This window comes from Periplaneta americana, chromosome 9 (genome assembly GCF_040183065.1).
Source record: "Periplaneta americana isolate PAMFEO1 chromosome 9, P.americana_PAMFEO1_priV1, whole genome shotgun sequence".
Classification (NCBI taxonomy): Eukaryota; Metazoa; Arthropoda; class Insecta; order Blattodea; family Blattidae; genus Periplaneta; species Periplaneta americana.
The window spans coordinates 104,271,402-104,287,261 of NC_091125.1; the positions used below are offsets into that span (position 1 = coordinate 104,271,402).

General features: G+C 34.3%; 2 protein-coding genes across 4 annotated transcripts in view; one reads left to right on the forward strand and one right to left on the reverse strand.

The window, feature by feature from the left end:
• The window catches only part of Bap111 (Brahma associated protein 111kD), a 643,372-nt gene that overhangs the window by 161,363 nt on the left and 466,149 nt on the right, over positions 1–15,860 (reverse strand). The window lies entirely within an intron of this gene.
• The window catches only part of LOC138706334 (nose resistant to fluoxetine protein 6-like), a 44,437-nt gene continuing 33,551 nt past the window's right edge, over positions 4,975–15,860 (forward strand). Inside the window, exons 1-3 of the mRNA XM_069835471.1 lie at positions 4,975–5,078; positions 8,174–8,277; positions 12,544–12,722. Of these exons, the coding sequence (XP_069691572.1) occupies positions 5,071–5,078; positions 8,174–8,277; positions 12,544–12,722 (291 nt within the window). The 5' untranslated portion in view covers positions 4,975–5,070. The remainder of the gene's footprint in view (positions 5,079–8,173; positions 8,278–12,543; positions 12,723–15,860) is intronic.

Consider the following 15,860-nt stretch of genomic DNA (forward strand, 5'->3'; position numbering starts at 1 on the left):
GATGCCTAATCCATGAAGTGGAGAAGAAGAAGAAGAAGAAGAAGAAGAAGAAGAAGAAGAATTTTCTATTTATTATTAACTTCATCGAGTCAGATATATTAATTTATGGTAAATGCTCCGTTGGGAAAATAGTCTGAAGTCATCACTGGGAATAAGTTTCGTCCGAGCGCCTAGTTTTATTTTTACCTCTTTACATCGTCATTGATGTATTTACACCATAATCATATCATCGTCTCTTAACAGCTTCTGTAATTGGATAAGGTTGTTAAATATGAAGAGTCCACTGCAAGAATGATGGATGTCATTTGGAATACATTTTGCAGGAGAGGCAATTGAAAGTTTGAAATGCTTAGCGCTCAAAGCTTAACTGTGATTTCCGATCATTACTGGACAATGACTATCAGTGTTAATGCCATATAACTCTCTATGCACATTCTATATGTCTTAAGCTATGCATTGACAGTCTTGGTTCATTTTCGATAAGAAAGTGACATCCATCATTCTTGCAGTGAACTCTTCATATGGAAGTACAACAATAACAGCTGAACTAATATCAGCCAGTGAAAGAAGTTAAATATACGAAACAGGGTTAAGCCGTCATTAGCAATGATAAAATAAGAAGTTTCACAACAATTTCTAGTAATATTAGCTGGATTGTTTTCTGTTATTCCCCGGCATGTTTCAACAGTTACGTAAATTTCAATCCATCTGATAGCAATGTCCTTTACAGAAGAATATTATCACTAAGTTTAGAGTAATTACAAGTAAACTTTTGTTTGCATTCGTATACACGACTGAGGTATTGTCTAAGAAGTACAGTGTCATACCAGGCTTTAATAATTACTATGGCAAGGTTAGGAAGGTGGGTGTGAATATTGTTCTTCGAAACAAATGCGAAGTTGGAAAGCAACGTTTCAATGATTATTTTTAGCACACTAACAGAAGACACCATTCTGATGTCTCAAAACACATTGCAATAGGAATTATTGGACTTTAATATCTAATGATGTTCTCAATTTTTCTGAGTGCCAGGAAATGGAAGAAGTTGAAAATAGAGGACATTAAGATAGAATAAAAAATGACAATTAGTCATTATAATACCACTTGTTAAATGAAAAGGATACTCAGGGTTAAGGAGAAAATTACTTACTTGACAGCCATTTTCAAATGAATAGTATATTTAAAGACAAGTAAAGATAACAATTACATAAATATTAAAGCTATATTTCAATTGCAGGTGATTTTAAAGAAAAGAAAAAGATAATTAATATTTATTTAAATACCCTTTCCCAATGACAGAGGAAACTCATACAGAGACAAGTAGGGGATGGTAATAATTAGCTTTGCTTTTTTCTAGAGAAAAATGTGGTGGAACTCTGTGCAAAATTTATTGGAGCGAATTGGGAGATGATTACTGTCTAGTGCACTGAGAATTCAAGGCCTAAACGGAGTTTAGAAAAAGAGGTTTGGTGCCAATTCGCCCAGGAGCATTTTCATCCTCGGAATAGTCGTCCATTGGATAATTTGTCCAAAATTATTAATCCAAAGGAAAGTTCAACCAAAGAAAATTGTCCCAAATGTATAATTTTATTATTAGATTTATGTATTACATTATGAATTTTGTAGTTCTGTCAAACACCATAATTTACATTGCCATATTATGACCACAAGTACGCAGATATCCAATAATATTACCATCATATTTGTAATCATACCAGGATGGAATGTTCTGCAGCCTACCATTCAGGTTCTGGTAATTCCTTTTTTGTGGTTCTCTGATTCGACGCAACAGCTTTTGTAGGTGGGACTTCGAAGCAAATATTATTCGATCAAAATCGTCTTCATCATCACTGTCATAGTCATTAAAACTGTCAAACATAAAAAACTGTTCACCGTTTATTGTTATTCGGAATTCTGCGGTAAAGGATAAAGATCTGATAGTGACTTTGGGTTTGAGGAAATTTCCTCTAATGTCTTTTATTCATGTTCCTTTTTAGTGACTTACGCAAAGGAAGGAACGGGAGCACTCCTGATGGTACACCATCTAGCAAACGTTGGATAATTTGCGCTGGACCCGCAACAAGTCCATTCTCTGCAGCTCTCTTTAGCTTAATACAATGCTTTAGGCTTCCACTTCTTCTAGCGATGGTGGATGATCGTGATCAACAAAATTCAAAACCTGTAAGTTAGCTCCGGCGCTGTAGTAATAACCCATTTCGTGCAATTTGGTTTTCTTCTACAAGTCCAATACAATTTAGTTCTGTTAGAATTTTTTGAGTGCAAGTTGTATAGATATCCTTTGTGGACCAAGATAATTTCATTCTATTCTCCCTGGCTACCCATTAGACCTGATTTATGAGCAACTGCAAATTTAAAACTGTACTATAGAAAACATAAATATTGCCATATTACAATGCATATGGATATGGGAATATTGTTGGATGAATGTTCCTAGGGTGAGGGTAAGAATGGAATATGCTGGGCAAATTATCTTTGGATTAATATTCTTGGATGAATTTTCTTGGGTGAATTGTCCCTTGTGTGAAATATTCATGGATAAATGGCCGGATTCCCAAAAAATCACGTTTAAACATAATTACACCTTATTTATTTTCATATCTTAATGCACTTTTCAGAAGAAACACAAATTAAATTCATACCAGTATAAACTGACTCAATTTGGGCTAAAAAAAATAATTTATTGGTTTGCAACAAAGGTTTTCACTAAATTAGTTACAGGTACACCACGTTTTAGAGGATTTTCGACAGCATAGATATTTCTTCAGGATTTTCTCCTTTGCTTTACGTTCTTTCCTTGTGATGCCTGTTGCAGCATGACGGCCTTTTAGCAACCAAGGTTTATATACTTATCAAGATTGAAGTTGATCAGAGGAAGGCTAACAGTTCTAATAAAAAGCAGGCTCTTCATGGTGCTAACTGGCAGGAATGATCTCAGCGGAGAGATATTGAAGTTGAGTTGAGAGAAGCTTCACAATATATTGGCGGAGCGAAATTTGAACATTTCTCGGTTCGTAGATAAAAAAAAATATAACAAAACGTTGTCGGAACGGGGTTTCGGCGGTTCAGCAGTAAACAAGCACTGACATATTATTCTTTTAACATTAGAGGCAAGAAGAAATGTACATTAATAATTATTTTTGACATTTTCTTATGGTCAGTACTTTATCTTTTCTACCAATCCTTTCACGTTTTAAGTTGTAACATTACTTTGTAAATTGGAACAATTTCTTCGACGAGGCCGTCGAACTTTACTTGTAAATAAAGGAAACTGTATTTTGTTTTGCGACTATCCCTGCGTCTTGCAGTAGAGTCGATGTAATAGTTGTAGTTGTACAACCGGAAACACCAAGTCGGTCGCATGTTTTTGCCACAGTAGGAAGAAGCACCTGAATTTGATATTTATGAACCATTCCCCATTGGTTTTTATATAATCGCAACAGTTGAATGAAAAGGATTCAAATAGATTCAACACTGAACATGATGAGACTAATTATTATTAACTCGTTCACAATTACGAAAATTGAAAGAAACGCGTTTTTTACTTAAATATTTTTATGTTCGACCATGCCGAAATGTAGTAATTATACACCTGGTAGCAGCCCTTTAATGGACCTCATTAAAGTACATCTATTCATTAAAATTCAGGTGTTCCACCAATCAGAAAATACCATTGTATCAATATGAAAGCGCAAGTATCGATTATTCTCGGATATGCAATCGAAAGATAACTTGTTCTGTTACTATAATAATTAGCGTTAATTGTAAATAATATTCAAATAAATTCAATTTGTCATCTCCTTTTTCAATGTCTAATTCAATTTCAAGGTTATATCAAGATTAATGTTTATTTTACTCTCTAGATTATATCAAGGTCAATGTCGACATTTGTTTCTCGGAAAAAATCAATACTTTCGCGTCTGCGCACATCTCACAATTTACGAGGTATTGCACAAGGTCAGTTTCGCTCCTCAGTCAGATAAGAATAACATGAATACTTATGAATAATTTCAAGTTAGAAATATGGTCGAGCATAAAAAGTTGTATGAAACTTGACTATAATGGTAATTAAGACGCTCGTATGAAAATTATGAAACTCGCTTGCGCTCGTTTCATAAACATGCTCGCTTCTTAATTACTACCATTATAGGCTCGTTGCATAATGTACTATTATGTAGGCCTAGTTCAACTTTAAAGCCTGGTAGAGCCCTCATAATATTATTTAAAATGGCTTAAATTTTACAGAATAATAATACTGTCTAAGTCAACCCACTTAATTCGGAGTTTATTCTTTCTGTTCGAAATTCAATGACGTTCCCACCATTACCAATACCATTACCACAACTACAACTATCATCACTACCACTACTACAATCACTCCCACTACTACAATATCATCATCATCATCATCATCATCATCATCATCATCTTCAGAACTATGAGTGCTAGAAGAAGAGCTAATAATTTTTGATTTGTTAAATATTCCTTAACTTATGAGGTTTCAACTTGTCGTCGGACAGTTGACTAAACAACAAATAGTTTTAATTTTAACTTGAACTTGTATATTGTTTTCGTTTCTATATAGTAAGCATAATGAAAATTATCAGAGTTAACATTTAATATTAAGACATTTCCCTTAAAGAACAAGTCTACTTATAAAACAATTTCAAAAGTGTGAGAGAAAATAAAGAAGAGTTTTCAATGTGTAAGTTTTGCCCATAAAATTCATCCTCTTTCAAAATGGAAAATTGTACCAGCATTAGTTTTTCTTTCTTAGTCAATGTTGGACTTGAATTTTCTCTATATTGCTGTACAAGTTATTTCTAAACTCATGAAACACCAATTAAAAGTGGCCATGAACGTATTTGTCATGTTGTAATGATGTTTTCGAGCAACGGGAGGGTATTGATAACGTCATTTTGCTTTGTTAAAGTTTTACGTTATCAGTATGTGTGCTAAGTGATAACCTAAAATCTAAATACGAAACGTAGAAATGTTATTCTGTCGTGGCTTTCAAATTACACCTAGTGGTACCAGAGAGAAGCAGAAACCATGTTTAAGTGAGTACTTATGAGAGAATTTTAATTTATCTTTGGCATTATTTCACATCATAGGGTTTTTACAAAGTAACTGCAGTGAAATTAATACAATTGACAAACAAATTATGAAAGCGGCTGTGGAATGTAAGAAGAACGGTATTTAATTATTCTGTGCCAAAACAAAGCCTTCCAAACTTTATGACGCAACAATAAAGCTTTGGAAAATAAACACAAGTTTGTTAGCCATTTGGTATTCTGCTTGTTTATTAAAAATATTTTCCAATAGAGAAAGGATGGGAGTAAAATCTACTGTATGTTCGCTCGGAGAAAAACCAGGGAATGGGGGCTGAAAGCAGAAGGCCACACAAGTTACTGCTGTTTCCTTCGTCCCGCGCAGAGGTAAACACAACATAGTTTCCAGTTCTGTAACGACTTGGACTGCACGTAGTTTGCATTATTTCTTTAATTTTCACAGTGTACATTGAAATTGGTGAAACATGTAGCGACCATGGGAGTCTCTTGAGAGTGAACAACACAGTGATGACGATAGCAATAAATTGTAATGATCGTACTTATCCTGTTAGAAAAGATCATTCATTAGATGAGACAAGCTCCACATATTATAAAAAAAATGTATACCTATTTTTCAGTGAAGGAGAAGGCAAAATATGTGATTCCCCAATTGCTAAAACTATTCGCCCTACGGGTGTTTCAAGATCATTAGTGAAGAAAATAATTTCCATCAATATAATCAAGTATAACGCTCCCAAAAGAAAATTCAGACTGCATTACAAACAGTTACGAAATTCAAGAAACTTAATGATTTCGGACGTGATATAATACGGCGCACCATTTATCAATGTTACAACAATCACATATCCCCTACATTGGACATCATTTTAAATGCAGTGCAAGAAAAGACACAAGGCACAAATTGTATATTACTGTATTGGTAAAAAAAAAACATAACTCAATTGTTATAGATTATACTATTCTGAAATTTCTGAAATTCACAAATTTATAATGTTAACTGTATAGGGGTGGAAAGGATCTGGCCATCCTACCACATTATCTCCTGGCCTAGTTGCCTCATGAGTGATGCCTTATTGGTGTTACTTATGAGGTTCAAACTTGTCTTCGGACAGTTGACTAAAGAATAAATAACTGTATATGAGAATAATAATATTATTATATGACTCAAATAAATATATATTTTTCATATTTAGGAAATGGGCCTACGAGACCCAACCCGTGCAGTTACGTAACTTTTCACGACCCGTTCACTGGCGGTTTAATATAGTAGTCGCGTGTCGAGTTGTGAAACAACCACCACTGCTTCGGTAGCTTACTTACATATTGCATCCCTTCTCCTGGTTTTTTCTCCGAACGAACGTAGAATACAATTTGTATAACAGTCAAATAGTTGGTACCTCCGGTTTTATAAGAATGAAAGAGAACAGCATTTTGCCTACTCATCTGAAGTTGAACTCGGCCACGGGTTCAATTCCCGCTCGCGCTCATCACCTGCTCGGGTTTTCTTCGACGTCATTCCAACTGTGAGAAAAATGTCACGTAATAACATGGCGAATCTTCGACCTCATTTCGGCAAATACCGCTCGCTATCACCTATTCCATAGACCCTTAAAAACTAGCAGTTGATACATCGTCGTTAAATAAGAAACTTATACATATGATATCGAGAAGTGTGTTACGATAGATGCCGTCATGAAAAGCGTACTAGAGGAGGGTCTATAAGAACTTGAATCGATAATGCAGGGATGAAGAAATTAAATTAGATATAGAAGAAGAGCAGTGCTACTACACAGAAACGAACCGAGAAAGATAATCGAAAGATATATTACACATTAAAAACAGATGTATTATTTTTTCCTCCGATTATGGCCACTGATACAACAACGTTCAAATTACTGCCGCTTGGTAATCGACGTCAGTGTGAACAGAATATGCGTAAGTGGAGAAACCATTTAATATGTGCAAATTAAAGACTTAAGCTGCGTATGATTCGGGTGGGCTGTGATAGATATATTTTATCAAAATTTATTTATTTAATCTGACGGGATTAAAGCCATAAGGCCTTTTCTTCCAACCTGTCAGATAGCACATACAAATATAACAAATTTAAGCAGCGACAAAAATAATACAAATTACATTGAAGTTAAATAGAGAATCGACAGGATCATAGAACACTATAGAACACATATTAATCAAATACAAGAAGAAAGAGAAGAAGAGGACATTACAGCAACAACAGTGATAATGAATTCATGATAATAATAATAATAATAATAATAATAATAATAATAATAATAATAATTTTTATTTATTTATTCATATTTATGTGCTGGACAACGACTATTGGCTAATGAAAGTCCAGCACAGTGATACAACAAATTAATAAAATATTAAAATGAACAACAATGATACAAATAAAGTAGGGTCTATATAACTGTGACAATAACAACAACTGGAGAACATGCATTCCAATGGTTAAATTACAACAAACAACACAATTACATTTTAGAAAGGAGTTGAATATTACAAAAAATATTTACGGTTTGTGTAGAAAAATTGTGAAAATAATATAACAGCAATTTACATTACCATGATCAAATATTTCTATAATAATAATAATAATAATAATAATAATAATAATAATAATAATAATAATAATAATAATAATAATAATAATAATAATAACAACAACAACAATAATCATAATATTTTATTGTCAGAGCAAAGATACATATTTATTTTTTATATATAAAACACTCTAGCACCCCCAGAAAGAGTAAGTTACAGGCATATGTTAAGGCATTCCACTTATGTTAAGACATTTTATTAAATAACAAAGTAAAAAAGAAGAAAAAAGAAGAAGAAAAACACAATATCACGATAATTGAACTTTAAATTTTCTCCCTAATCAGTAATTTTAATTGATTTTTTTAATAAGGAGCATTAGCAAATTCTATGTTTGGGAATTTAGCTATTATCATGTTATAAAGCCTTGGACAGAAGTTGCTACGTCACTATTTTCATTTGAATGTAGTTCTCTGCTTAATATGAAATGAAATAATAAATAATTCATATACTTACAGAAATTTACAACCACTCCCAACAACTGGACTGTCAGCGGCATGTCAGAATCATGCTTTGAACGTAGGAAAGGCGGCAGTGAGAGGATCGGAATGGGCCTTACAAAGTAAGTAGAAATCATGATCTGGAGTCTTAAAATTTAGTATCCAGATTAACATTTCTTTCAGTCTCATGACGGTGGTAATGTACGTGTGTTTAATTTCAATCTCACATCATCTCCATTAAGTGGTACTTTGCTTCGACATCTTGCTTCATCACATGTTAGGCACCTGCCGGTTCCATTTTCATATACTGTACGTAATTGCTATATTTCATTTTTCTTAGATCTGACTTTCTCTTATCTTTCTTTGAGTTCGTACTTATGGAAAGAAATTCCGAAGTATTGTCTATAGCATTCTCAGAATATCCGCATACATACATGCACATAACGCAGGGGCGGCTCGTCCATAAGAGCTGCGGAGCTGCAGCACTCCCTGCTTTGACAGGAAAATAATAATAATATTTATTTTAATTTGTAGAAAAATTGTTACAGCTTTTATTGGTAAATTGCTTTATATTTCATCTGGTCGGGAATATGTACTATTATCTTATGCATTATCTTTTTGCGCGTCGACTGTACTGGAATTGACACTGCATTCAAAGTCGTTCTGGGCTCTGCAGGGTGGGACAGATCATAGAGAGTGTGTCTTGCTAGGTAGGGGGTAGAGGGGTGAAGGGAAGTAGAGGGAAACTGCCGCTGTTTAAAACCCATATTTCTCTGCAGTGACTTGCAGAGCCAGGCGACAAGGGAAAATCTTTCCTCCACTCCCACACCGCTATTGTAATGCTACGTCAAATGGATTCTCTATTCCCTTGAAACTTAATGACAAAATTTTTATTTTCTCTTCACATACTTATTGTTGTAGAATCTTACCGAGTTAATATAACGAAATTAATATTCTCTTCTGTATTATTATTACGTATCTATCCAGCCTCCAGCAGAACCTAATATTTGCTTTAACTCAAAATGGTGGGTGTGTGTGTATGTATGTATAATCCTTTTGATTATACGTAATCCTTTTGATACAGCACGTAAAATACGAATCCTTGAGTATAATCCTTTTGATACAGCACGTAAAATACGAAAGAGACTTCTTTTCCAGTTTTAGAAAATTGTTGACCATCAGTATATTATCTGAGTGTTGCTTTGGTGTGACGTCTTAGTACCGTAACTTAACCAGTGCAAATGTGCAAGCATGAGTGTGTGTGAATTACAGAATATTAATTTTATTTTCCTCAACTTTCCCTTGCGGAGAAAATTGATGTAATGAAGTGAAATTAAAAGGTCGTTCGTTACCCAAGTTAAATCTTACTCGAGCTTCTTCCAGCCGAAATAGTGCATATATGTAAGGAAGTATAATAATGACATTTACGCGGAGCATTTGTGGTTGCCTCCTCTTCGGTGGTGATACTGAATGGACTAGGAGTGGTGGACAGATTTGGGACATTTGCCCCTAGAAATTAAAAAGCACGAATCTTCGCAATCTCACCTGAAATATGTTGTTTCATTGGCTATGTTAGGCAAAACTAATATTATGAAAGAGTAATGGAACGGAGAAAAATTCTCTCCGGCGCCGGGATTTGAACCCGGGTTTTCAGCTCTACGTGCTGATGCTTTATCCACTAAGCCACACCGGATACAACTCCGACGCCGGATAGAATCGTCTCAGATTAAGTTTCAACTCTTGGGTTCCCTCTAGTGGCCGCCCTCTGCACTACGTCATAGATATCTATGAACGCAGGACCGAAGTCCACACATGTGCTGAGGTGCACTCGTTATGAGTGACTAGTTGGCCGGGATCCGACGGAATAAGCGCCTCTTAAATCACGAAGTGATTTACGCATATCATATATATTATTTTAATGTACCGAAGTACGCATATCATATATATTATTTTAATGTACCGGAGTACTTCGGTACATTAAAATAATATATATGATATGCGTAAATCACTTCGTGATTTAAGACGGCGCTTATTCCGTCGGATCCCGGCCAACTAGTCACTCATAACGAGTGCACCTCAGCACATGTGTGGACTTCGGTCCTGCGTTCATAGATATCTATGACGTAGTGCAGAGGGCGGCCACTAGAGGGAACCCAAGAGTTGAAACTTAATCTGAGACGATTCTATCCGGCGTCGGAGTTGTATCCGGTGTGGCTTAGTGGATAAAGCATCAGCACGTAGAGCTGAAAACCCGGGTTCAAATCCCGGCGCCGGAGAGAATTTTTCTCCGTTCCATTACTCTTTCATCGTATGATGACGCAGAATATCTGCATGGAAATATCATATGTACTTCGGTACATTAAAATAAAAACTAATATTGCTGCGCAATTAAGTGAAACGAACAGAACAAACATTCTCAAACATAATCAAGAAGTGAGAAAAAATCGTGAAATTATTTAAAAAAAAAATTGATTGTATCAAATTTTGTGGCCAATAAGAACTTCCCCTTAGGGGACATGATGAAAAAACGATTCGAAGGACTCTGGTGTATTTTGTGGGTTACAGTCCGTGAGTAATCTAAACGAGCCTCTCAAAAATCATTTGGAACATGCCACTGTTTAAAGGCAATTCTAAGACAATTCAGAATGAACTGGTAGATAGCAAGTTGAGTGTCTGCCGATCAGAAATTCAGACTGAAATCGATGGTATTAGTTTTTTTTAGCGATTAGAAAATGATACCACAGACATCTCCCAACTAAGTGAGAAAGTATTGGTTTTTCGATATGTAGTGCATTTATTTTTGTCCTATACTTATTAGTAATGGTATCAAGAAGTGAAATTTGTATGTACCGAAATCTACTGCAGCTCTCCCAATCCACAAGTTCACGAGCCGCCACTGATCTAACGTAAGTATGTAGGCCTATGTATGTATGTATGTATGTATGTATGTATGTAGTCATCTAATGCCGGGCTTTGGTAACGAAGCCATTAGCGTTCTTGCTCTCCAATATTTCTCTGTAGTGGATCCATCAGGTAGAACTTCACAGGTTTGTAGATGATCTTCAGTCATTTCTTCTTCTTTGTTGCATAGAGGGCAATTTGGATTTGTGTAAATTCCTATTTTATTTAAGTGTTTGGTCAAATAATCGTTTTCTGTAAGCAGTCTGAATTTTGCTGCTGCAGATTTACGTGGGATTTCTGGAATAATTTCTGTTTTTTTTTATTAAAATGTATGTATGTATGTATGTATGTATGTATGTATGTATGTATGTATGTATGTATGTATGTATGTATGTATGTATGTATGTATGTATGTATGTATGTATGTATGTATGTATGTATGTATGTATGTATGTATGTATGTATGTATGCATGCATGCATTTTTATTGGGTTATTTTACGACGCTGTATCAACATCTCAGGTTATTTAGAGTCTGAATGAATTAGTGATAATGTCGGTGAAATGAGTCCGGGGTCCAGTACCGAAGGTTATCCAGCATTTGTTCGTATTGAGTTGAGGGAAAACCTCGGAGAAAACCTCAACCAGGTAACTTGCTCCGACCGAGATTCGTACCCTGGCCACCTGGTTTCGCGGTCAGACGCTCTAACCGGAAAAAAACCTCAATCAGGTAACTTGCTCCGACCGAGATTCGAGCCCTGACCACCTGGTTTCGCGGTCAGACGCTCTAATCGTTACTCCACAGGTGTGGAATGTATGTATGTATGTGCGTGTGTACGTATGTGCACCGTATGTATGTAGGCTTATGCATGCATGTACAATAAATATATATATATATATATATAATATATATATATATATATATATATGCATCTATTTACATACGTATGCATGCATGCATAATACGTATTACATCATTTTGGTAGCAGATATTCAACGAAAGGATGTGTTAATTTCACTCATTTTTACGAAGTCGTAACCTACTGCCCCTCTCTGGGATTTCGTAACGACTGACTGTATGAATTGCTTGAGCATATCTATTTTTACACGATCTACATTTGTGCATAAAAGGACTATGAATTTGTTATTTAGGCCTAATCATTTTCTGCGCTTTTGGTCTCCCTTGAAGGACCCGTATTCTTGTATGGAACATGCTTTCTTATAGTAACAGTTTTCTTATTAGTGAAAATTCAATATAGGCCTGCAGCTTGAAGTGGATTCTCAAATTTGAGTTATCAAATTTCTTTCAGTGTTTCATTTTTAATGTTAATTTGAGTCATTCATACTCTGTATGACAAAAAATCATGAAGTTACTTTGGTTACCTATTTAAATATGATCGTCTAAAATGTTATTAAATTATACGGCAATGATTCTAGTTTCTAAGTAATCTAACGGGCATAAACAAAGTATTACAAATTTTATTTTCAGTGTTGGATGCAACGTCAAAAGTCTCATCAGGACTTCTACAAGGAAATATATTTGAGTCTGGGAACTTTGACGAATGCTTGGAAGTAGATGTCCATGAGGAATGGGGTTCATTCGTAGGTCAACATTGTTCAACGATTTTCATACTTAATAATTCGGAAACACATAAATATGCTGGAGGCGTAAGTAATTTATATTATATGCACTAGATTAATGAATCATTACTTATGACATTCTGATGAAGTTGCATTCCTTTCCTCTGATAAACCAGAAACATATCTGCTTCAATATTTAAGAGTATATTTTTTTCTGCAACAAAGAAAACCCTTTGAGGCCTTATTTGTAAGGATATTATTTTACATTCTCCCTCATTTTCTTTTATTTTGCATACCGTTCTTACATTTAAGATAATTGTTTGGTCTTTTTCGTAGTTATGCAACTTGTGTATTTATCCCCTTCAGACCTGAATTTATATTTAAAACAAAATTAAAAACAAAAATGGTCACATAATCATTCTGGGGATTCAAAATTCTCAAATCAAATCTTCACAGAAAATCAAAATTTGGGGACAATTTTGACCCCTGGTACCCCAAAATTTTAAATTTTATTTTTAATTCAGGTATAGAAATGTTTCAAAAATAATAGTCTCCATTTCTATCATCTTGAATTTTTAAAAAATTTAAAAGTATCGAAGACATTCCAAAAAAGAAAAAAAGGAACAATGTACACCAGGCCTGAAGAGGATAGAGTGTTAAGAAAAGGGATCTAATATTTTGAAAGGAAGTAGTATTCATAAAAACAACGAAAATCTCTAATAGACATGGAGTTAATATCTTTAGAGAAACAAGGACTGTGAAATTGGTATTGTAACAATATGTCTTTTGTGTGTAAGCTCTTTGCTCGTTTTTTCGGATATGTCATATTTGTCTGTTTACTAATTTGTTTACTGCATGGTAATACGAAACGAGCAAATAGGTAACATTAGAAGATATGAGGTTGTTACAATACCAATTCCACAGTCCTCGTTTCTTCAAGGATATTGTCAGACTTTTGATTCTTGTTTTTTTTATGAATATTACTTCCTCTGAAAATATTAGAACCTTTTTTCTTAACTCACATTAGAAGATGGTTGTTGTTACAATACAAATTTCACACTCCTTGTATTCAAAGATATTAATTTTAGGACTCCTGACTTTTCTTTTATTTTTATGAGTACTACTTCCTCTGAAAACATTATACCCTTTTTTTTTTAAAAACCTCGTATGTTTAACTGTTTTTTTTTCTGTTCATCCTTTCAACGGTTTAAAACATGACTGTCCTCATTAAAACAGTTTCGCCCACATTTCAAATCTATTCTTCTTAGTGTCATAATTTAATAAATTCAATGATTTCATAACCTCAAATGAAATAAAGTTACAAAAAAAAAAAAAAAGATAATAAAATTTCACTAAAAATAAAATATCTTCAAAAAAAAAAAAACTTAACTACTTTAACCAAAAGAAATTCCTTAGCTCTGTTAGTATGAGCGCTTGCGCTTGTCTGCTTATCCGGGCTTCGTCGATTACCCGTTTAGATTTTTCAGAGGTTTTCCCAACCATAAGACGAGCGTCACGTACTCTATGGCGAATTCTTGGCCTCATCTCTCTATTATCAATTTCAGCGACGCTAAAGAGCCTATTAGAAGACACAGCATCGTTAAATAACCGATTTAAAAATAAAACTACTTGCTATATTTGCTTTCCTTGTATATGGTTAGAGGAGGAATTCTGTTATTCTTGTGGCCATATGGCCAAGGCATTTAAAATTCTTTGCTGTAAACTAAATGAATATACATATATTCACACATTCACAGTACGACTATGCATAACCGACGCGACGACGGACAGTGTGCAATATTCCCAGTCTAGGTGGAGAAAAATCAATTTTCGACTTGTTTAGTTAGGCATAGGAATAGGTGAATACGAATTCATGTTATTTAACATTTGGAGAATGTTGTGAGAAATAGCTATTACTGTTTTATCAGAGGCAAGCTATATTTATAAGGGTATGAACAATGAGTTCTTCCTAACATTTCTCGCTCCTGTTCAGCTGTAGACAGAGAGACTTATTATGTGGGTAAAAAAGAGCCAATTTTTAGTGATTTATTGTGTTGTGAGACATGGAATCTGTTTTAGATAGGTACATTCTTACTAATGTAACTTCAATTACAAGTTTGTAAAGTATTCTTCTTCTTACAGAAGGGTTTAAACATTACAATTGAAAAAAAAATTATTATTTTGAAGTTCTCCAAATATAATGTGAGTTTTGATATAGCCGGTCACGTCCGGTTACAACAATTCTTTTACCATTTAATACAGCATCATTTGGAGTGTTGAATCTCTGTTTTAAAGTTTGCGCGTTCTTGCGCATTTATCAGTAATTAATTTTTTTCAGTGGTGGGGCATATGGTAACTGTTCCATATTTGGCTTAACAGCAGAAAAGAGTCATGGAATAAGGAAGTTTTTAATCACTTGTGTTTTAAGACTGCAAGATTATTCACATGACATCGAACATCAGGTTAAAAATACATTGGACACAATTTTATCTAACCTTAACAAACGTACAGTGAATCAGAACACAAATCACTAGCTGGAAAACATTAATAACTTCTCTGCATCCCAACAGATTGTTATGACACTTTGTACATGCCTTACAGGTGGCACATATATTTTGTCTACAAACTCTGATTACGTTTGCACAAGAAAAATTACCCCTTTATAGCGAGTGCATTTAAACGAAATTAATAACTTCTCTCCTACCTAACAGATTTTGATGAAATTTTATACAGGTTACACGTGGAATATTTTATTTCTTTTTTGTCTACGAAGTCTGATTATGTTTCATAAGAGGAAATGCCCCTTTATAGTTGTGCATTTAGACAAAATTAATAACTTCTCACCTATATAATAAATTTTTATGAAACTCTGTACAACAATTAGGCCTACAGGTATCATACAGATGTAATCAGAATTTGTACATAAAAATATATGCTACCTGTAACTCCTGTACAAAGTTGCATAAGAATCTGTTATGTAGCAGAGAAGTCAATCTTGCGTAAATGCACTCCCTGTAAAGGGGGGTACTTCCTCTTATGGAACCGTAAATATAGTTTGTACATAAAAAATATATTCTACCTGTAACTTCCATACACTGTTTCATAAAAATCTGTGACATAAAGTGGTAGTTCCTCGTACACAAATATAGTCAGAGTTTGTACACAACAAATGTGCTATGTATAAGGTCTGTACAAAGTTTCATAACAATCCATTGGAATGCGGAG